The following is a 22,326-nucleotide window of genomic DNA, read 5'->3' on the forward strand; positions in this document are numbered from 1 at the left end:
AGAAGCACTGAGAGTAGCAAGGGCACAGAATGTACTCTGGGTGGGGGACTTCAATGTCCATCACCAAGAGTGGTTCAGTAGCACCACTACTGACCGAGCTGGCCGAGTCCTGAAGGATATATCTGCCAGTCTGGGCCTGCGACAGGTGGTGAGAGAACCAACACGAGGGAAAAACCTACTTGACCTTGTCCTCACCAATCTACCTGTCGCAGATGCATCTGTCCATGACAGTATTGGTAGCAGTGACCACCGCACAATCATTGTGGAGACGAAGTCCTGTCTTCACACTGAGGACACCCTCCATCGTGTTGTGTGGCACTACCACCGTGCTAAATGGGATAGATTCAGAACAGATCTAGCAGCTCAAAACTGGGCATTCATGAGGCGCTGTGGGCCATCAGCAACAGCAGAATTGTATTCCACCACAATCTGTAACCTCATGGCCCGGCATATCCCTCACTCTACCATTACCACCAAGCCAGGGGACCAACCCTGGTTCAATAAGGAGTGTAGAAGACCATGCCAGGAGCAGCACCAGGCGCACCTAAAACTGAGGTGCCAACCTGGGGAAGCTGCAACGCAGGACTACATGCATGCTAAAAAGCGGAAGCAGCATGCTATAGACAGGGCTAAGTGATCCCACAATCAATGGATCAGATCAAAGCTCTGCAGTCCTGCCACATCCAGTCGTGAATGGTGGTGGACCATTAAACAACTAACGGGAGGAGGAGGCTCCATGAATATCCCCATCCTCAATGATGGTGGAGCCCAGCACGTGAGTGCAAAAGACAAGGCTGAAGCGTTTGCAACCATCTTCAGCCAGAAGTGCCGAGTGGATGATCCATATCGGCCTACTCCTGAGGTCCCCACCATCACAGAAGCCAGTCTTCAGCCAATTCAATTCACTCCACGTGATATCAAGAAACGGCTGAGCGCACTGGATACAGCAAAGGCTAGGGGCCCCGACAACATCCCGGCTATCGTGCTGATGACTTGTACTCCAGAACTAGCCGCGCCTCTAGCCAAGCTGTTCCAGTACAGCTACAACACTGGCATCTATCCGACAATGTGGAAAACTCTCCAGGTATGACCTATTCACAAAAAGCAGGACAAATCCAATCCGGCCAATTACTATCCCATCAGTCTACTCTCAATCATCAGCAAAGTGATGGAAGGTGTCATCGACAATGCTATCAAGCGGCACTTACTCACCAATAATCTGCTCACAGATGCCCAGTTTGGGTTCCGCCAAGACCACTCGGCTCCTGACCTCATTACAGCCTTGGTCCAAACATGGACAAAGGAGCTGAATTCCAGAGGTGAGGTGAGAGTGACTGCCCTTGACATCAAGGCAGCATTTGACCGAGTGTGGCATCAAGGAGCCCTAGTAAAACTGAAGTCAATGGGAATTGGGGGGGAAAATGCTCCACTGGCTGGAGTCATACCTAGCACAAAGGAAGATGGTTGTGGTGGTTGAAGGTCAATTATCACAGCCCCAGGACATCGCTGCAGGAGTTCCTCAGGGCAGTGTCCTCGGCCCAACCATCTTCAGCTGCTTCATCAATGACCTTCCCTCCAACATAAGATCAGAAATGGGGATGTTCGCTGATGACTGCACAGTGTTCAGCACCATTCACAACTCCTCAGATAATAAGCATGCAACAAGACCTGGACAACGTTCAGGCTTGGGCTGATAAGTGGCAGGTAACATTCGCGCCACAGAAGTGCCAGGCAATGACTATCTCCAGCAAGCGAGAGTCTAACCACCTCCCCTTGACATTCAACGGCATTACCATCGCTGAATCCCCCACCATCAACATCCTGGGGGGTCACCATTGACCAGAAACTTAACTGGACCAGCCACATAAATACTGTGGCAACAAGAGCAGGTCAGAGGCTAGGTATTCTGCGGCGAGTGTCTCACCTCCTGACTCCCCAAAACCTTTCCACCATATACAAGGCATAAGTCAGGAATGTGATGGAATACTCTCCACTTGCCTGGATGAGTGCAGCTCCAACAACACTCAAGAAGTTTGACTCCATCCAGGACAAAGCAGCCCGCTTGATTGACACCACATCCACCACCTTTAACATTCACTCCCTCCACCACTGGCGCACCGTGTCTGCAGTGTGTACCATCTACACGATGCACTGCAGCAACTCGCCAAGGCTTCTTCGGCAGCACCTCCCAAACCCGCGACCTCTACCACCTAGAAGGACAAGGGCAGCAGACGCGTGGGAACACCACCACCTCCAAGTTCCCCTCCAAGTCACACAACATCCTGACTTGGAAGTATATCGCCGTTCCTTCATCGTCGCTGGGTCAAAATCCTGGAACTCCCTCCCTAACAGCACTGTGGACGTACCTTCACCACACGGACTGCAGCGGTTCAAGAAGGCGGATCACCACCTTCTCAAGGGCAATTAGGGATGGGCAATAAATGCTGGCCTTGCCAGCGACGCCCACATCCCAGAAACAAATAAAAAAAAGTCGTGGTGAGGTAGAGCTGGGTGTCATCAGCGTACATGTGGAACCTGGTGTGTTTTCGGATGATGTCGCCGAGGGGCAGCATGTTGATGAGAAATAGGAGGGGGCCAAGGATAGATCCTTGGGGGGACACTAGTGCGGGAGTGGGAAGAGAAGCCATTGCTGGTGATTCTCTGGCTACGACTGGATAGATAAGAATGAATCAGGTGAGGGCAGTCCCGCCCAGCTGGATGACGGTGGAGAGGCGTTGGCGGCGGATTGTGCCAAGGCTGCAGACACGTCGAGAAGGACGAGGAGGGACAGTTTACCATGGTCACAGTCACATAGAATGATATTGGTGACTTTGATGAGGGCGGTTCCAGTACTGTGGCAGGGGCGGAAAGCTGATTGGAGGGGGATTCAAACACGGAGTTGTGGTGTAGATGGGCACGGATTTGGGAGGTTACAACACGTTCAAGGACTTTGAAGAGGAAAGGGAGGTTGGAGATGGAGACAGGAATTACTATTGGAAGAAGAGCAGGTGGAAAGATTCATATTAGGAATCAAGACAAGGAAGAGAAAGCAGAACATGAGCGGATTGGCATGTAGGGGAGACGGGCACGGCACCTCCGATATATTGCTCCCAACTCACTGTGACTGCAGCGGTCTTTCGGAATCCTGACTGATTTAGTTATTATCTAACATCCAGCTGTCTTAGTCCTGTTGTTTTCCTATCATAACATACACAGTTACTAACATGGACTGAAGCTCAACATATTGTGTTTCGGAATCTAATAAACTTGATATATTTGGCTCCCCTTTTCCAAACATATTTTAATACTTTGAAACTTTTTTGGTCCAATCATATTTTTGAAATCAACTAATAATCACAGATCAATTTTGACCGCAAGGTAATGCAATTCTTGTTACAGAGCAAGCATTAAAGTTATAAAAGGCTCTTCAAAAAAAAGGCTTCGCATTATAGTCAGGGAACTAGATGGGTCCACGTCTACACCCTCCCCTCGCTCGCCTCAGAGTCAGAAGGTTGTGGGTTCAAATCCCACTCCTGAGACTTGAGCACATAATCCAGACTGGCACTCCAGCGCAGTACTGAGGGAGTGCTGCACTGTTGGAGGTGCCGTCTTTCGGATGAGACGTTAAACTCTCAGGCGAGTGTAAAAGATCTCTCGGCACTACTTCAGAGATGGGGAGTTCTCCCCGGTGTCCTAGCCAATATTTATCCGTTAACCAACATCACTAAAACAGATTATCTGGTCATTATCACATTGCTGTTTGTGGGAGCTTGCTGTGCACAAATTGGCAGTCACGTTTCCCACATTACAACAGCGACTACACTTCAAAAAAAGTACTTCATTGGCTGTGAAGCGCTTCGGGACCTCCGGTGGTCGTGAAAGGCACTGTAACTTGTGTGTTAACCCAACTCCGAGACACCGGTGTTAGGAAAACACGCTGAAACACAAGACATTCAGTGGCCGACCAATTCTGGCCAGGAACTTTCTTCAACGAGAGGTGACGGCCCAGGAGACACTGGCATTCTCACTCCCCCCACGCACATTGCCGAGTGTGGTAGAGGAAGCGGAAGTTCCACGTGTTGTACATCCAAGTCCCTGGGTTGTGGAAGGGGGAAGGACAAGCGCTGACTGCGATCTTTCGAGAGAGAGTTTACTCGGTGCGAACGCCGTCTGCCAACATGCCTGTAAGTTGGCGCTGGGCGCCGGCACTTGTTACATTTCACTGGTTACATTTCCACTCGCTACATTTCATGTCTGTTTCAGACACACTGTAACCCGCGCCGCTCCCAAGCACCGAGTCACTCGGGGGGACATGTTGGGCCAGGCCTTGCTTTACCATCGGGGCGGAAAAAAAAGGCTTCTTGCAAAGATTCTCAATCAGCAATCTGGGGCGAAAGCTGGAACTGGTGCTTCTCCACCCCCTGTTTGTTTTTAGCGAAGTGGAAGCCGGCACAAGTTGAGGGAAATCTGGAGTTAAAGCACGTGTCAATACGAAAGTGAAATAGTTCAGCTTGTGAGCGACGCCACAAGCCGGGACTCTCTCCTCGCCTTGTTTTGTGAATGATTCTAGAAGCAACCGGGAAAGTTTGGGCTGTTGAGAGGTGACAGATTTCTAAACCCCCCAAAATTAACATCAACCAAACCCAAATGTTAATAAATTCTGTAATATCGTAAAACGTGTACTCCAGACGGTGCAACAGGCCCTCATTACTGCACAGAAGCGTCAGCCTAGATTAATGTGCTTAAATCTCAGTACATTTTCTGTGGCTCAGTCGGTAGTGCCCTTGTCTCTGAGTCAGATGGTTATGGGTTCAAGCCCCACTCCAGAGACTTGAGCACAAAATCTAGGCGGACACTCCAGTGGAGTGCTGCACTGTCGGAGGTGCCGTCTTTCGGATGAGACGTTAAACCGAGGCCCCGTCTGCCCCCTCAGGTGGACGTAAAAGATCCCCTGGCACTATTCTGATCAAGAGCAGGGGAGTTATCCCCGGTGTCCTGGACAATATTTTATCCCTCAGTCAACATAACAAAAACACATTATCTGGTCATCATCACATTGCTGTTTGTGGGAGCTTGCTGTGTGCAAATTGGCTGCCGCGTTTCCTACATTACAACAGTGACTACACTTCAAAATTGGCTGTAAAGTGCTTTGGGACGTCCTGAGGTTGTGAAAGGGGCTATATAAATGCAAGTCTTTTTACAATGTGTACTGGAGACAGTGCAGACACACCCGGCCTGACGCAGTCAATAATAGAACATGTTTTGGAAATCCCTGAAAACTCCCTCCAGGCACCGACGATGGATTGTTTACAGAAATGAGCCCGCCCAGATCGGCACATTTCCAGTTAACAGATTTTATTTCTGATCTTTTCTCAAACACAAGCTGAGTTTTAAAAAAAACATTGCATTTATTTTGCACCTTCTCTGGACATCAGGTAGCGATTTGCAACCAACGGATTGCGTTTTGAAGTGCAGTCACTGCCTGCCGCGTTTGCCCGCGTAACCACAATCTGTGTCCAGCAAGATCCCACTAAAGCAGCTAGTCTGTCTGCGGCGGTGGTGGATGAGGGGGAATGTATTTTGATGTGGTGACCACGGCTGATCGCCATTGATTATTTTCTTTAGGGAGAGCGATGCTAAACCAATGTGTGTCACCGTTGGGACTGTTGTAGTGCCCCGTGCCCCTGCCCGCCCGCCCTCATACATTGACTTTGGAGTGGGAGCAGCGCAGATTTACCAGAATGATACCGGGGCTAAAAGGGTTAAATTACGAGGACAGGTTGCACAGACTGGGCTTGTGTTCCCTCGAGTATAGACGATTCAGGGGCGATCTAATCGAGGTGTTTAAGATGATTAAAGGAGTTGACAGGGTCGATCGAGAGAAACTATTTCCTCTGGTGGGGGGAGTCCAGAACAAGGGGCAGAACCTTAAAATTAGAGTCAGGCCGTTCAGGGGCGATGTCAGGAAGCACCTCTTCACACAAAGGGGAGTGGGAATCTGGAACACTCTCCTCCAAAAAGCTGTTGAGGCTGGGGGTCAATTGAAAATTTCAAAACTGAGGTTAATAGATTTTTTTTTAATGTAAAGGTATTAAGAGTTAGGGAAACAAGGCAGAAGGATGGGGTTAAGATACAGATCAGCTGTGATCTAATTGAATGGTGGAACAGGTTCGATGGGCTGAATGGCCTCCTGTTCCTATGTAACAGGTTCGATGGACTGAATGGCCTCCTCCTGTTCCTATGTAACCGGTTTGATGGGCTGAATGGCCTCCCCCTGTTCCTATGTAACAGGTTCGATGGGCTGAATGGCCTCCTCCTGTTCCTGTGTAACAGGTTCAATGGGCTGAATGGCCTCCTCCTGTTCCTATGTAACAGGTTCGAGAGGCTGAATGGCCTCCTCCTGTTCCTGTGTAACAGGTTCGATGGGCTGAATGGCCTCCCCCTGTTCCTGTGTAACAGGTTCAATGGGCTGAATGGCCTCCTCCTGTTCCTGTGTAACAGGTTCAATGGGCTGAATGGCCTCCTCCTGTTCCTATGTATTCTCGCGCTGGTGTAAGTTACTGCGAGAACTACTGAAGGCAACTTGCAAGACAGCCACTGTGCACGTGACTGCGTGTGTGCACGGCTGCTGATTGGAAATCTACTCCCATCACTTCTATTTATATCGAGGCTGCAGCTGCCATGCCAGTGTGACGAGGTCTCGCTTCACACCCAGGCTGGGGCTGCAGTGTAAAGGTGGCCAGATTCCAGAGTCTGGGCCTGAACTGACAGCAGAACAAAGTGGAGCGAAACTCCCTATGGGATTAGGCGGCGGGAGGGGGGCGGACGCACTGGAGTCAGCTTGGGCCTTCGGCCTCGCTCTGACACTGAGTGTGGACGCACTGTCCCTCCGGCATTATTGAGTTCATATAAATAGGGTCCTTGTGTCTGTCAGGACGCCAGAGAGTCATGTATGAAATGGCCAAATCGTGACCTAAAATAACTGCTGTGCCATCTTCCCCGTTAACCCTGTTTCTGCATCGCTTTCCCTTTCACTGTAAGGCATTTTCACTTTTGAGCAGTAAGGTTAAAATGATCTTTAAAATGTCTTTTTTATTTACATCTTGCAGTTGGCCAGAGATTTGCTGAACCCGTCTCCCGAAGCAGAGCGGAGGCAGCACAAGAAAAAGCGCCTGGTACAGAGCCCCAACTCTTATTTCATGGACGTCAAGTGCCCAGGTACGGCCCCCGGGCGTTCACACTGCTCGCGGGGCGGGGGGAGGTCGAAATCATAGTCTCCTCGCTACAACCCTCCCTCTCCCCCTCCCCTTGCTACATTCTGCCCGATGTGCTCTTCTAGGTCCAGTACACAAGACAACGGGAAATAAATGCTGAAGCTCCAATTTCTTTTCACATGGAGTCGTTGAGGCGAATAGCGGGGAAGCTAAACAACAACAACAACTTGTATTTATATAGCGTCTTTAACGTAGATAAACACGAGGGAGAAAGGAATAGGTGGTTCTGCTGATAGGGTGAGATGAAGAGGGGTGGGAGGAGGCTGGTGTGGAGCAGAAACCCCGGCACGGACCAGGTGGGCCGAATGGCCTGGTTCTGTGCACTACATTCTATGTAATTGTATGCACAATACCTACACAAGGTGCATTTTCTGTTAACTGTTTTAGGCATCCTTCTGACGACTCTCGCCCTGCTTACTTTCCAATGAAGATGTCGACCAGTGTGGTGGCATTTAGATTATATTAAATAGTACAGGAAACTCTCGATTTACTGGCACCTAAATAACCGGAAATCTCCGTTAACCGGCAAAATTCAGGAGTAGGTTTAGGTAAGTTTTACCTCATATTAGTGGCAGTTCCCGGATCTGTGGCTGTGTAATCGGGGTTCCTACAGCTGTTGCTAAGCAACAGGGACGCTTGGATCTTGTGGCCGGGGTTCCTGCACCTGTTGCTAAGCAACAGGGAAGCCTAGATTTGTTGCTGTGTACGGCGCTTTCGTACCTTTTACAATACCTCTCTGTAATCCGGACTTTTTGATAAACCGGCACCACGCCGGTCCCGTCGGTGCCGGATATAAAAAAGTTTCCTGTATAAGGTATTATATTCTACTTTGCCCAAACCCAAACTCTGCTGCTGTTCCTAGGCTTTTTGTTTGATACACTGCATCGAAGAACCTGCACGTGTGTCGCTCGTTAGCACATCTCTGGACTTTCCAAAGCACTTCGCCTATATTGACTTCCAAATGCAGTGGCTGTTGCTGTCTGAGGAAACGGTTGCTTAGTTACCCTTTTTATTTGCTCTTAGGATTTGGACAACACCAGGATTTATTGGCCAACCCTCGTTGCACAGAGGGCATTTAAGCGTTAACTGCATCGTGTGGGACTGGAGTCAGACCAGGCAGGGGTGGCGGGTTCCCTTCCCTGTAGGGCCGTAGGAACAGGAGGAGGCCACTCAGCCCCTCGGGCCTGTTCTGCCATTCAGTGAGATCAGGGCTGATCGCCACCTCAACTCCATTTGCCCGCCATTGCTCCACATCCCTTACCCGACAAAAACAACCTCAGTCTTGAAAGCTCCAGTTATCCCACAGCCTGTTGGGAGGGGGCGAGAGTTCCAAGTTTCTATCATGCTTTGTGTGGAAAAAGTGCTTCCTGACTTCATAGTTCCAGCAGTGAGCCAGTTGGCGTTGTCTGACCATCCGTTCACTTTCCTGGTCTTTTTTCTGGTGTTAACCCACAAATGATCAGATTTTATTGAACTTGGATGTGAAGGCACAGCCACTTGAGTTGCTAGTCCAGCACCATAACCACAAAGCTACCAAAGTACAGGAAACTTTCTGGTATCCGGCACGGACGGGACCGACGTGGTGCCGGTCCATCAACAATGCCGGATAACCGAACGCTATAGTAAAAGATACGGAGCTCAGAGCTCCGTATAAAGCAACAAACCCGACGGCTTCAAAACAATCGGCACAAGTTGCAAGCGTCTCTGTAGCTTAGCAACAGCTTCAGCTACACCCTTGCACAGCCACAAATGGAGTAAAAAAAGTAACTAAAAGTAAAAAAAGTTACCTGAACCGACTCCTGAATTTTGCCAGTGGATAGAGCGTTCCGGTTATTTAGTGGCCGGTTAATCGAAAGTTTCCTGTATTGAGATAATAACTCGTTCAATGAAGAATGCATTGATGTGGTTTTTAAAAAGTAGTTGACAATATAACTGCGATTCTTAAGACTTGTACAGTAAAGCTGTCTGGTGGAAACCTTACCGTTGACTAATATTTTCAGGGAATGAGAGGAGCCAGGAGCGTAAAAAGTAGCTTGTAGCTAGCGGTATACGAGAGTGGTTTAGCCATGTGCTTCAATCAGTGCGCAGCCTACGTCCATTGAAACTAATCCAAAATCTTCGGTCAGAGTGGAGTTGCATAAGAACTGGAGTCGGCCATTCAGCCCCTCGAGCCTGTTCCGCCCTTCATTAGACCGTGGCTGATCTGTACCTCAACTCCATGTACCTTTGCCCCATATCCCTGGATACCCCTAACAGACAAAAATCTGTCGCTCACCCTTGACATTTTCGACTGAACCCCAGCATCCACAGCCTTTTTGGGGGGAGAGTTCCAGATTTCCACCACCCTTTGTATGAAGAAGTGCTTCCTGACATCACCCCTGAGCAGCCTGGCTCTTAATTTGAGGGTTATGTCCCCTTGTTCTTGATGTCCCCCAGTGGTGGAAATAGTTCCCCAGCATCTACCCGATCAATTCCGTTTTATCATTTTATAAACACCTCGGTCAGATCACCCCTTAGCCGTCTAAACTGAAGGGAATGCAAACCAAGGTTATGCAACCTCGTCTCATAATTCAACCCTGGCTTAGTGGTGATAAGGGACCAGCTGGGGACGGCTTTTATAGCTATGGACTTTCAACCTGGATTAAGATAAAAAGCTGCATAAATGCTCAAATGTGTCATGTGGGTATGTTTGTGTGAAAAAGTCAGTTCGTCAGGCATTGTTACAGACAACATAGCAAACCATAAACTGAAACACTCCAGGTTCACCTGAAGCACTAATCACCACTGCACATGGCCAGGTCGCGTGTGTAACAGCACTTCACGTTTCGGATAACCTTAAAATTTGCTGGATATAAGTAGAGTGACGTTATTTAAATATCACATCACCTGCTAGATGGGAATTTTTATACTGAAGTAATAATACAATTATATAGGGCCTTGGTGAGACCACACCTGGAGTATTGTGTACAGTTTTGGTCTCCTTACCTAAGGAAGGATATACTTGCCATAGAGGGGGTGCAACGAAGGTTCACCAGACTGGTTCCTGGGATGGGGGGATTGTCCTATGAGGAGAGATTGAGTAGACTAGGCCTATATTCTCTAGAGTTTAGAACAATGAGGTGATCTCATTGAAACATATAAAATTCTTACAGGGCTTGACAGGGTAGATGCAGGGAGGATGTTTCCCCTGGCTGGGGAGTCTAGAACCAGTGGTCACAATCTCAGAATAAGGGGTCGGCCATTTAGGACTGAGATGAGGAGAAATTTCTTCACTCAGAGGGTGGTGAATCTTTGGAATTCTCTACCCCAGAGGGCTGTGGAGGCTCAGTCATTGGGTATATTCAAGACAGATCAATAGATTTTTGAATATTAAAGGAATCAAGGGATATGGGGATAGTGCAGGAAAGTGGAGATGAGGTCGAAGATCAGCCATGATCTAATTAAATGGTGGAACAGGCTCGAGGGGCCGAATGGCCGACGACTCCTATTTCCTATGTTAAGTTCTTAATGTCTGCTTCAAGACCCTCAACACGGCAACTGTTAATTTGTTTTAAGCGATTGGAGTCAGTAGCCTTCTCGCTAAGTGAGCTGTCTTGGGGACCTGTAACTCCAGCCCTGATCCAGATTTTAAATAGGGAGAGAGCCTTAAACTTGAGAGAGGACACACAGCACATGGCTGTGATACACTTAAAGGATATGTGAGAACCCTACCATGTGATCTATGGGCAGTAAAATTGGGATATGACTCTTGTGGTCATTGAGGTACAAGACCCATAAACCGTTCCTGTTCTGTGGGTCTCGTACAGCTCTGTGGCAGGGGTTTATACTCCACCTACCAGACCAGCAGTATAAATGTAATATTCCCCTCCAGTCCCCGTGTGATGTGGGACAAAACCCCCTAACACATAACTGACCACACATGCGTTGCTCACAGCACAGGCAGTGAAATTCCCTGGATTCGGTTCAGGTTTTGCTGTCAACATAGGACATGTTTGGAACCGGTCCAGATTTAAAGCGGCACTGCTCCAGTACAGCTAGTTACGTACGAATGATTCAGAGGGTACGGGAGCATGGTGGTTATTTCACTGGACTAGTAATCCAGAGAGCGCAAGTTCAAATCCCACCCTGCTCGACAGAGAATTTGAATTCAGATTAAAAAATCGGTAAATTAAAAAGCTGGTATCAGTAAGAGTGACCGTGAAGCTGTCGGATTGTTGTAAAAATCTTGTTTTTTTTAAGAAAACTGAATCACTAATGTCATTTTAGGGCAGGAAATCTTGCCTGGTCTGGGCCTGTACGTGACTCCAGTCCCATGCCAACGTGCTTGACTCCTATAAGAACATAAGAAATAGGAGCAGGAATAGGCCACTTGGCCCCTCGAGCCTGCTCCGCCATTCAATAAGATCATGGCTGATCTTGGGCTCAAAGCCACTTCCCTGCCTGCTCCCTATAACCCTTCACTCCCTTATCTTGCAAAAATCTGTCTATCTCCACCTTAAATGTATTTAATGACCCAGCCTCCACGGCTCACTGGGGCAGAGAATTCCACAGATTTACGACCCTCTGAGAGAAGAAATTCCTCCTTATCTCAGTTCTAAAAGAACGACTCTTTATTCTGAAACTATGCCCTCGAGTTCTAGATTTCCCCACGAGGGGAAACATCCTCTCTGCATCTACCTTGTCGAGCCCCCTCAGTATCTTATATGTTTCAATAAGACCACCCCTCATCTAAATTCTAATTTAGGCCCAACCTTTCCTCATAAGTCAACCCCCTCATCTCTGGAATTAACCGAGTGAATCGTCTCTGAACTGCCTCCAATGCAAGTATATCCTTCCTTAAATAAGGACTCCTAACTGCCCTTTGAAGTGGCCCAGCAAACCGCTCAGTTGCAGAAGGCCCACCTCCAACCACCTTCTCTGGGATCTCCCTAACAGCACTGTGGGAGCACCTTCGCCACACGGACTGCAGCGGTTCAAGAAGGCGGCTCACCACCACCTTCTCAAGGGCAACTAGGGATGGGCAATAAATGCTGGCTTTGTCAGCGATGCCCACATCCCATAAACAAATTAAAAAAAAAACTAGGGATGGACAATAAATGCCGAGAGTGAATACAGGAAACTCTCGATTTACCGGCACCCAAACAACCGGAAATCTCTGTTAACCGGCAAAATTCAGGAGTAGGTTCAATTAAGTTTTTTTTCATATTAGTGGCCGTTTCTTGATTCTTGGCTGTGGAATCGGGGGTTCCTGCACTTGTTGCTAAGCAACAGGTACGCTTGGTCTGTGGTCGGGCTTCTTGCAGCTGTTGCTAAGCAACAGGGAAGCCTGGTTTGTTGCTGTGTACGGAACTCTCGTACCTTTTAACTATATCTCTCTGTAATCCGGACTTTTTGATAAACCGGCACCACGCCGGTCCCGTCGGTGCCGGATAATAAAGAGTTTCCTGTAGATAAATATTGGGACAAATGCAAAATACTGCGGATGCTGGAAATCTGAAATAAAAACAGAAAATGCTGGAAATACTCAGCGGGTCAGGCAGCATCTGTGGAGAGAGAAACAGAGTTAATGTTTCAGGTCGATGACCCTTCGTCAGAACTGGAAAAAGCTGGAGATGGAACAGATTTTTAAGCAAGGACAGGGAAAGGGGAGGGGGGAAAAAACAAAAGGGAAGGTCTGTGATAGGATGGAAGGCAGGAGAGATTAGGAGACAAAAGGGATGTTGGTGCAAGGCAAAAGGGGATGGTAATGGGAATAAATATTGGGCATTGATCTTTAACACCCTTGTAACTAGTTTACACCACAGAGATAATGCAGCAAACCACGTTAACATTTTATTTGGCAAATACATGAAATTCGGGATGTTTTTCTCCTCCTTATGCTTCGGCATTAGGAAACCAAGTTTTTAAAGAGATGGGTTATCAGACAGAAAACACACTGGTTTAAAAAGTGCGAGAGTTATTCAAAGCCTGAATGGAATAAAGGCTCCTTCCGCCGAGATTGAATTTCCCAGTTCGCGCTGTGTGTTGTTCAGTATCGACACAGTCTTTGCAAACTCACAGACATTCTTTAACGTCAGGTGTTTTGAGCCAATACCCACATAGCAACCAAGGAGAGATCAGCTGCCTTTAGGGGAGGGGCAAACAGCAGAATGTTTTTTTATCGAGGCCTTGGATTCAAGCGCAGAATCCAGCTGTCTAATTTTTTCGCCACTGGTCTCCAAATTGATTCATGGTCATTGACGCAACTGAATTCTGGGCAAATCCATTGCTCTGGAGTTTGATAGAGTCACTTATTGAACAGTCACTGGATTCGCCAGGAAGCTGACATCCTTTATAGTCAACAGGGGGACTTGGCTTCAAATAAATTCATGCAGGGAGTTGGCTGTTTTCCCTACTCCGATACTGTTACGTGTGAACTCGGTTTTTAAAAAAAGGCACAGGCTACAAATAGGCGTCAGTTATCGTATCAGGACAAGAAAGAAAGACTTGCATTTCACGCCCTCAGGACGTCTCAAAGCGCTTTACACCCAATGAAGTACTTTTTGAAGTATAGTCGCTGTATAGAGGGTTGTGAATCTTTGGAATTCTCTGCCCCAGAGGGCTGTGGACGCTGAGTCTTTGAGTATATTCAAGGCTGAGATTTTTGGACTCTCGGGGAATCAAGGGATATGGGGAGCAGGCGGGAAAGTGGAGTTGAGGTCAAAGATCAGCCATGATCTTATTGAATGGCGGAGCAGGCTCGAGGGGCCGAATGGCCGACTAATTCTTACGTTGTAATGTAGGAAACGCGGCAGCCAATTTGCGCACAGCAAGGTCCCGCAAACAGCAATGTGATAGTGACCAGATAATCTGTTGATTGAGGGATAAATATTGGCCAGAACACCAGGGAGAACTCCCCTGCTCTTCTTCGAAATAGTGCCGCGGGATCTATTGCATCCACCCAAGGGGGCAATCGGGGACTCGGTTTAACATCTCATCTGAAAGACGGCTCCTCCGACAGTGCAGCACACCCTCAGCACTGCACTGGAGTGTCCGCCTAGATTTTGTGCTCAAGTCTCTGGAGTGGGACTTGAACCCGCGACCTTCTGACTCAGAGGCGAGGGTGCTGCCCACTGAGCCACGACTGCGGTGTTTTCTCACTTTTTGTCGTCTGATGCCCGCTATCACCAAAACAATGACCGCATCTGTGTGTTTTCTTTTCTTTTCCCAGGCTGCTACAAGATCACGACAGTGTTCAGTCACGCTCAAACCGTGGTGCTGTGTGTCGGCTGTTCCACCGTTCTCTGCCAGCCCACCGGTGGAAAGGCCAGGCTCACAGAAGGTAGGCGGGGAAAGTTTGGGACAGGCTGCTTTTTAACGGAGCTGCTGCTCTTTCTCCCAGTCAAAGCCGCTTAGGGTTCTGAGTGAGCCTGACAACAACAACTTGTATTTATATAGCGCCTTTAATGTAGTAAAACTTCCCACGGCGCTTCACAGAAGCGTCAACCAGACAGAAATGTCACACCGAGCCGCATAAGGAGATATTAGGACAGGTGACCAAAAGCTGGGTCAGAGAGGCAGCTTTTAAGGAATGTCAAAGAAGGAGAGAGAGGTGAGCGGCAGAGAGGTTTAGGGAGAGAACTCCAGAGTCTGGGGCCCAGGCAGCTGAAGGCACGGCCACCAATGGTGGAGCGATTAAAATCAGGGATGAACAAGAGGCCAGAATTGGAGGAGCGCAGATATCTCGGAGGGGTGTAGGGCTGGAGGAGGTTACAGAGATAGGGAGGGTTGTAGGGCTGGAGGAGGCTACAGAGACGGGCAGGGTTGTAGGGCTGGAGGAGGTTACAGCGATAGGGAGGGTTGTAGGGCTGGAGGAGGTTACAGCGATAGGGAGGGTTGTAGGGACTGGAGGAGGTTACAGAGATAGGGAGGGTTGTAGGGCTGGAGGAGGTTACAGAGATAGGGAGGGTTGTAGGGGCTGGAGGAGGTTACAGAGATTGGGAGGGTTGTAGGGACTGGAGGAAGTTACAGAGATAGGGAGGGTTGTAGGGGCTGGAGGAGGTTACAGAGATAGGGAGGGTTGTAGGGACTGGAGGAGGTTACAGAGATAGGGAGGGGTGTAGGGACTGGAGGAGGTTACAGAGATAGGGAGGGTTGTAGGGGCTGGAGGAGGTTACAGAGATAGGGTTGTAGGGGCTGGAGGAGGTTACAGAGATGGGGAGGGTTGTAGGGCTGGAGGAGGTTACAGAGATGGGGAGGGTTGTAGGGGCTGGAGGATTTACAGAGATAGGGAGGGTTGTAGGGACTGGAGGAGGTTACAGAGATAGGGAGGGGTGTAGGGACTGGAGGAGGTTACAGAGATAGGGAGGGTTGTAGGGGCTGGAGGAGGTTACAGAGATAGGGAGGGTTGTAGGGGCTGGAGGAGGTTACAGAGATAGGGTTGTAGGGGCTGGAGGAGGTTACAGAGATGGGGAGGGTTGTAGGGCTGGAGGAGGTTACAGAGATGGGGAGGGTTGTAGGGACTGGAGGAGGTTACAGAGATGGGGAGGGTTGTAGGGACTGGAGGAGGTTACAGAGATAGGGAGGGTTGTAGGGCTGGAGGAGGTTACAGAGATAGGGAGGGTTGTAGGGGCTGGAGGAGGTTACAGAGATAGGGAGGCTTGTAGGGGCTGGAGGAGGTTACAGAGTAAGGGAGGGTTGGAGGAGGTTTCAGAGTAAGGGAGGGTTGGAGGAGGTTACAGAGATAGGGTGGGTTGTAGGGGCTGGAGGAGGTTACAGGGTTAGGGAGGGTGTAGGGCTGGAGGAGGTTACAGGTAAGGAGGGTTGTAGGGCTGGAGGAGGTTAAGGATAGGGAGAGTAGGGCTGGAGGAGGTTACAGAGATAGGGAGGGTTGTAGGGGCTGGAGGAGGTTACAGAGATAGGGTTGTAGGGGCTGGAGGAGGTTACAGGGTTAGGGAGGGTTGTAGGGGCTGGAGGAGGTTACAGAGATAGGGAGGGTTGTAGGGGCTGGAGGAGTTTACAGAGATAGGGAGGGTGTAGGGCTGGAGGAGGTTACAGATAGGGAGGGGTGTAGGGCTGGAGGAGGTTACAGGGTTAGGGAGGGTTTTAGGGGCTGGAGGAGGTTACAGAGATAGGGAGGGTTGTAGGGCTGCACGAGGTTAGAAATAGGGAGGGTTGTAGGGCTGGAGGAGGTTACAGAGATAGGGAGGGTTGTAGGGGCTGGAGGAGGTTACAGAGATAGGGAGGGTTGTAGGGGGTGGAGGAGGTTACAGAGATAGGGAGGGTTATAGGGGCTGGAGGAGGTTACAGAGATGGGGAGGGTGTAGGGCTAGAGGAGGTTACAGAAATAGGGTTGTAGGGCTGGAGGAGGTTACAGATAGGGAGGGTTGTAGGGCTGGAGGAGGTTACAGAGATAGGGAGGGTGCAGGGCTAGAGGAGGTTACAGAGATAGGATTGTGGGGCTGGAGGAGATTACAGAGATAGGGAGGGTTGTGGGGCTGGAGGAGGTTACAGAGATAGGGAGGGTTATTGGGCTGGAGGAGTTTACAGAGATAGGGAGGGTGTAGGGCTGGAGGAGGTTACAGATAGGGAGTAGGGAGGGATGTAGGGCTGGAGGAGGTTACAGAGGTAGGGAGGGCTGTAGGGTCTGGAGGAGGTTACAGAGCTAGGGAGGGTTGCAGGGTCTGGAGGAGGTTACAGAGATAGGGAGGGTTGTAGGACTGGAGGAGGTTACAGAGATAGGGAGGGTTGTAGGGGCTGGAGGAGGTTACAGCGATAGGGAGGGTTGTAGGGCTGGAGGAGGTTACAGAGATGGGCAGGGTTGGAGGAGATTAGAGATAGGGAGGGTGCAGGGCTCGATGAGTTTAGAGATAGGGAGGGTTGTAGGGCTGGACGAGGTTAGAAATAGGGAGGGTTGTAGGGCTGGAGGAGGTTACAGAGATAGGGTTGTAGGGGCTGGAGGAGGTTACAGTGATAGGGAGAGTTATAGTGGCTGGAGGAGGTTACAGAGATAGGGAGGGTTGTAGGGCTGGAGGAGGTTACAGTGATGGGGAGGGTTGTAGGGCTGGAGGAGGTTACAGAGATGGGGCGGGTGTAGGGCTAGAGGAGGTTACAGAGATAGGGAGGGTTGTAGGGCTGGAGGAGGTTACAGTGATGGGGAGGGTGTAGGGCTGGAGGAGGTTACAGAGATGGGGCGGGTGTAGGGCTAGAGGAGGTTACAGAGATAGGGTTGTAGGGCTGGAGGAGGTTACAGAGATAGGGAGGGTGCAGGGCTGGATGAGGTTAGAGATAGGGAGGGTTGTAGGGGCTGGAGGAGGTTACAGAGATAGGGAGGGTTGTAGGGGCTGGGGCAGGTTAAAGAGGTAGGGAGGGTTGTCGGAGGTTACAGAGATAGGAAGTCTTGTAGGGGCTGGAGGAGGTTACAGAGATAGGGAGGGTGTAGGGCTAGAGGAGGTTACAGAGATAGGGTTGTAAGGGCTGGAGGAGGTTACAGAGATAGTGAGGGTTGTGGGGCTGGAGGAGGTTACAGAGATAGGGAGGGTGTAGGGCTGGAGGAGGTTACAGGTAGGGAGGGATGTAGGGCTGGAGGAGGTTACAGAGGTAGGGAGGGTGGTAGAGGCTGGAGGAGGTTACAGAGATAGGGAGGGCTGGAGGAGGTTACAGAGATAGGAAGTCTTGTAGGGGCTAGAGGAGGTTACAGAGATAGGGTTGTAAGGGCTGGAGGAGGTTACAGAGATAGTGAGGGTTGTGGGGCTGGAGGAGGTTAGAGATAGGGAGGGTGTAGGGCTGGAGGAGGTTACAGAGATAGGGAGGGTTGGGACTGGAGGAGGTTACAGAGATAGGGAGGGCTGGAGGAGGTTACAGTTAGGGAGGGTTGTCGGGCTGGAGGAGGTTACAGAGATAGGGAGGGTTGTAGGACGAGGAGGTTACAGAGATAGGGAGGGTTATAGGGCTGGAGGAGGTTACAGAGATAGGGAGGGTTGTAGGGCTGGAGGAGGTTACAGAGATAGGGAGGGTGCAGGGCTGGATGAGGTTAGATAGGGAGGGTTGTAGGGGCTGGAGGAGGTTACAGAGATGGGGAGGGTTGTAGGGGCTAGAGGAGGTTACAGAGATAGGGTTGTAAGGGCTGGAGGAGGTTACAGAGATAGGGAGGGTTGTGGGGCTGGAGGAGGTTACAGAGATAGGGAGGGTTGTGGGGCTGGAGGAGGTTACAGAGATAGGGAGGGTTATTGGGCTGGAGGAGTTTACAGAGATAGGGAGTGTGTAGGGCTGGAGGAGGTTACAGATAGGGAGGGGTGTAGGGCTGGAGGAGGTTACAGAGGTAGGGAGGGCTGTAGGGTCTGGAGGAGGTTACAGAGATAGGGAGGGTTGCAGGGTCTGGAGGAGGTTACAGAGATAGGGAGGGTTGTAGGGGCTGGAGGAGGTTACAGGAATGGGCAGGGTTGTAGGGCTGGAGGAGGTTACAGAGATAGGGAGGGTGTAGGGCTAGAGGGGGTTACAGAGATTGGGAGAGTGTAGGGCTGGAGGAGGTTACAGAGATAGGGAGGCTTGTAGGGTCTGGAGGAGGTTACAGAGTAAGGGAGGGTTGGAGGAGGTCTCAGAGATAGGGAGGGTTGCAGGGCTCGATGAGGGTTGTAGGAGATTACAGAGATAGGGAGGGTTGTAGGGTTGGCGGAGGTTACAGAGATAGGGATGGTTGTAGGGCTCAACGAGGTTAGAGATAGGGAGGAGATCTGCAGTTACACTTGCATTCCTAATGCTGGATGAGTTTTGATCTAAGCGGTTTGGAGAAAAATTTCCAAGATTTCTTTCTCCCAAATTGGCCCTGGTTTTTATGTTTTTGTCGCCTCTCCCAGGAGATCACGTGTCTTTTGGGTGGGGTGAGGAGTGCGTGTATTGTGAGGCACAAGGTTCGTCATCGTGAGAGACAGGCTGGATGGACCAGAGGGTCTTTACCTGTCTGTCATTGTTTGTATGTCCGTATGGTCACTTTTCCTAATAGTACAAGCCTCTGGCCATAACTGATCAGAGACTTGTGCAGTGAAGGTCTCCATAGTTCCCAATGGAGCCGGCACAGATTGCTGTATCTTTTTAATGCAGAGTCTCGGAGCGACTGACTGAGCCACAGCGTGAATCGGCACCCCTGGCGCACCGTGGCTGCAGTGTGCACCATCGACAAGATGCACTGCAGCAACCGCCACCTCCAAGTTCCCCTCCAAGTCACACATCAGCCTGACTTGGAAATATATCGCCATTCCGTCATCATCGCTGGGTCAAAATCCTGGAACTCCGTAACAGCACTGTGGGAGTACCTTCATCACACGGACTGCAGCGGTTCAAGATGGAGGTTCACCACCACCTTCTCCAGGGCAATTAGGGATGGGCAATAAATGCTGGCCACATCCTGTGAATGAATTTTTAAAAAGGGATAAGCAAGAACTTCCTTTAAACTGTCTCATCCCTTTCAGCTTCCCTTTTTGTGAAGTGAACAAAGACTTGGCCCCCGTGCAATCTCTGCGCCCCCCATGCTGACCCGACCTCCGTGACCCCCCGCCCCCCGTGCTGACCCAACCTCCGTGACCCCCGCCCCCATGCTGACCCGACCTCCGTGACCCCCGCCCCCCATGCTGACCCAACCTCCGTGACCCCCGCCCCCCATGCTGACCCGACCTCCGTGACCCCCGCCCCCATGCTGACCTGACCTCCGTGACCCCGCCCCCATGCTGACCCGACCTGTGACCCCGCCCCCATGCTGACCCGACCTCCGTGACCCCCGCCCCCGTGCTGACCCGACCTCCGTGACCCCCCGCCCCCGTGCTAACCCGATCTCCGTGACCCCCGCCCCGTGCTGACCCGACCTCCGTGACCCCCGTGCTGACCCGACCTCCGTGACCCCCGCACCCCGTGCTGATCCGACCTCCGTGACCCCCACCCCCGTGCTGACCCGACCTCCGTGACCCCCGCCCCCATGCTGACCCAACCTCCGTGACCCCCGCCCCCATGCTGACCCGACCTCCGTGACCCCCGCCCCCCATGCTGACCCGACCTCCGTGACCCCCGCCCCCCATGCTGACCCGACCTCCGTGACCCCCGCCCCATGCTGACCTGACCTCCGTGACCCCGCCCCCATGCTGACCCGACCTGTGACCCCTCCCCCATGCTGACCCGACCTCCGTGACCCCCGCCCCCGTGCTGACCCGACCTCCGTGACCCCCCGCCCCCGTGCTGACCCGATCTCCGTGACCCCCGCCCCCGTGCTGACCCGACCTCCGTGACCCCCGTGCTGACCCGACCTCCGTGACCCCCGCACCCCGTGCTGATCCGACCTCCGTGACCCCCACCCCCATGCTAACCCGACCTCCGTGACCCCCGTGCTGACCCGACCTCCGTGTGTCGGCTCACTGGATTCCAGTGTCGCTGGGCCGCAGTCTGAGCTGGTGAAGCTAAGTGAAAGAAGACGGCCGGTAAAGTGTGTGAGGCTCGGCGAGAGCGAGACTGCGAGCAGCTGGTGGCTGTTCTTTCAGACAGTGTACGAGCAGAGATGGGCTGGTGTGGGCGGTGGAACAGTTGAGCTTATAATTCGATCGGTTAGGTTCAGACAAACCTTTGGTCCCTTTGATCTCATTGTTTGCAGAGCACCACAACATCTTCCCCTCGCGGGTGAAAGATTGTATCGCGCAGGCTATGTGCTGTGAGCATTGGTCTAAGTCAGTTTCGCGCGAAGGTCATGTCAGCAGCTTCCTAAACCAGAGTTAGCCACTTATATAGAACTTACAGCATAGAAACAGGCCATTCCGCCCACCTGGTCTCCCCCACCCTGCCCCCCCTCCCCCTCAGCCTATGTACAGACACGGAATTGATCTTAACCACTGTTCCCACTTTCTCGGACGGCAGGTGCTGGTAATGGAGGATTGCTGCACCAGAGCCACTGGGAGTGGAGGAGGTGTGGGTTGGTGCTTGGGGTGGGGATTCCCTATCGGTACATGGCCGGTAGGGTGGTCCGCACCCCTGGGGTCTCCCCACCGTTCTCCGCCACACTCCCGGGTCACGAGAGCCTTCTCCTCTGCCTGATTTTCTGTGCTTCCCTCTCCCTCTGCTGTCCTGCTGTCACCATTTACACCTCCTCTAGACCCATCTTTTGTTTCTGTACCTGTTCCATTACCATCTCCTTTTGCCTTGCATCAACACCCCTTTCACCATTTAATCTCTCCTCCCTCCCACCCTATCACAGATCCTTTTGTTCTTTCCTCTGGCTTAAAATTGCTTAAAACCGGTTGCATCTCTAACTTTTTCCAGTTCTGATGAAAAGTAATTGACCTGAAACGTTAACTCTGTCTCTCTCTCCACAGATGTTGCCTGGCCGGTTGAACATATCCAGCATGTTCAGTTGTATTTCCAATTCCCCGAAGTATTTTGTAATGAATCTGTATTGTGTTTTCTTTAGGCTGCTCGTTCCGGAGAAAGCAGCACTGAGCGTCGACAGGAGGGTGGTCTGGGCCACGTGACTGCATTGATTTCCAATGAACACCACCCCCGGGATACAGAGCCTGGTATTTCATTGATTGCAATGAATGTGATTGTACATTGCTGTTGATTTCAAGTGCATTTACAGTGTTTCACTGTTGTGTATCCACAATATCTAACTAATAAAATCGGAACTGTGTTCAAAATCCGGTCTGTGAGGTGGAAATCATCACTGTGCAAAGTCCTTACATTTTCAATTAAGGCTTGCCATTTCAGTCATGACTCTTACTCGTTCATGGGATGTGGGCGTCGCTGGCAAAGACAGCAACTCGCCAAGGCTTCTTCGGCAGCACCTCCCAAACCCGCGACCTCTTCCACCTAGAAGGACAAGGGCAGCAGGCGCATGGGAACACCGCCCCCTCCAAGTCACACACCATCCTGACCTGGAAGTATATCGGCCGTTCCTTCATCGTCGCTGGGTCAAAATCCTGGAACTCCCTCCCTAACAGCACTGTGGGAGCACCTTCACCACACGGACTGCAGCGGTTCAAGAAGGCGGCTCACCACCACCTTCGAGAGGGCAACTAGGGATGGGCAATCAATGCTGGCC

The 22,326-nt window shown here is 51.0% G+C and overlaps 1 protein-coding gene across 1 annotated transcript; it reads left to right on the top strand.

The window, feature by feature from the left end:
- The first annotated feature begins 3,937 nt into the window (after window positions 1-3,937).
- LOC147097256 (small ribosomal subunit protein eS27-like) lies at window positions 3,938-21,922 on the top strand. Its single transcript, XM_085972057.1, has 4 exons — window positions 3,938-4,184; window positions 7,110-7,218; window positions 14,485-14,595; window positions 21,697-21,922. Exons 1-4 carry the CDS (start codon window positions 4,179-4,181, stop codon window positions 21,723-21,725), a joined length of 255 nt encoding a protein of 84 aa, XP_085828183.1. The 5' UTR covers window positions 3,938-4,178; the 3' UTR covers window positions 21,726-21,922.
- Window positions 21,923-22,326: the final 404 nt, after the last annotated feature.

Source organism: Somniosus microcephalus, chromosome 32, assembly GCF_052327205.1.
Source record: "Somniosus microcephalus isolate GS21.2 chromosome 32, FLI_Smic_1.0, whole genome shotgun sequence".
NCBI lineage: Eukaryota > Metazoa > Chordata > Chondrichthyes > Squaliformes > Somniosidae > Somniosus > Somniosus microcephalus.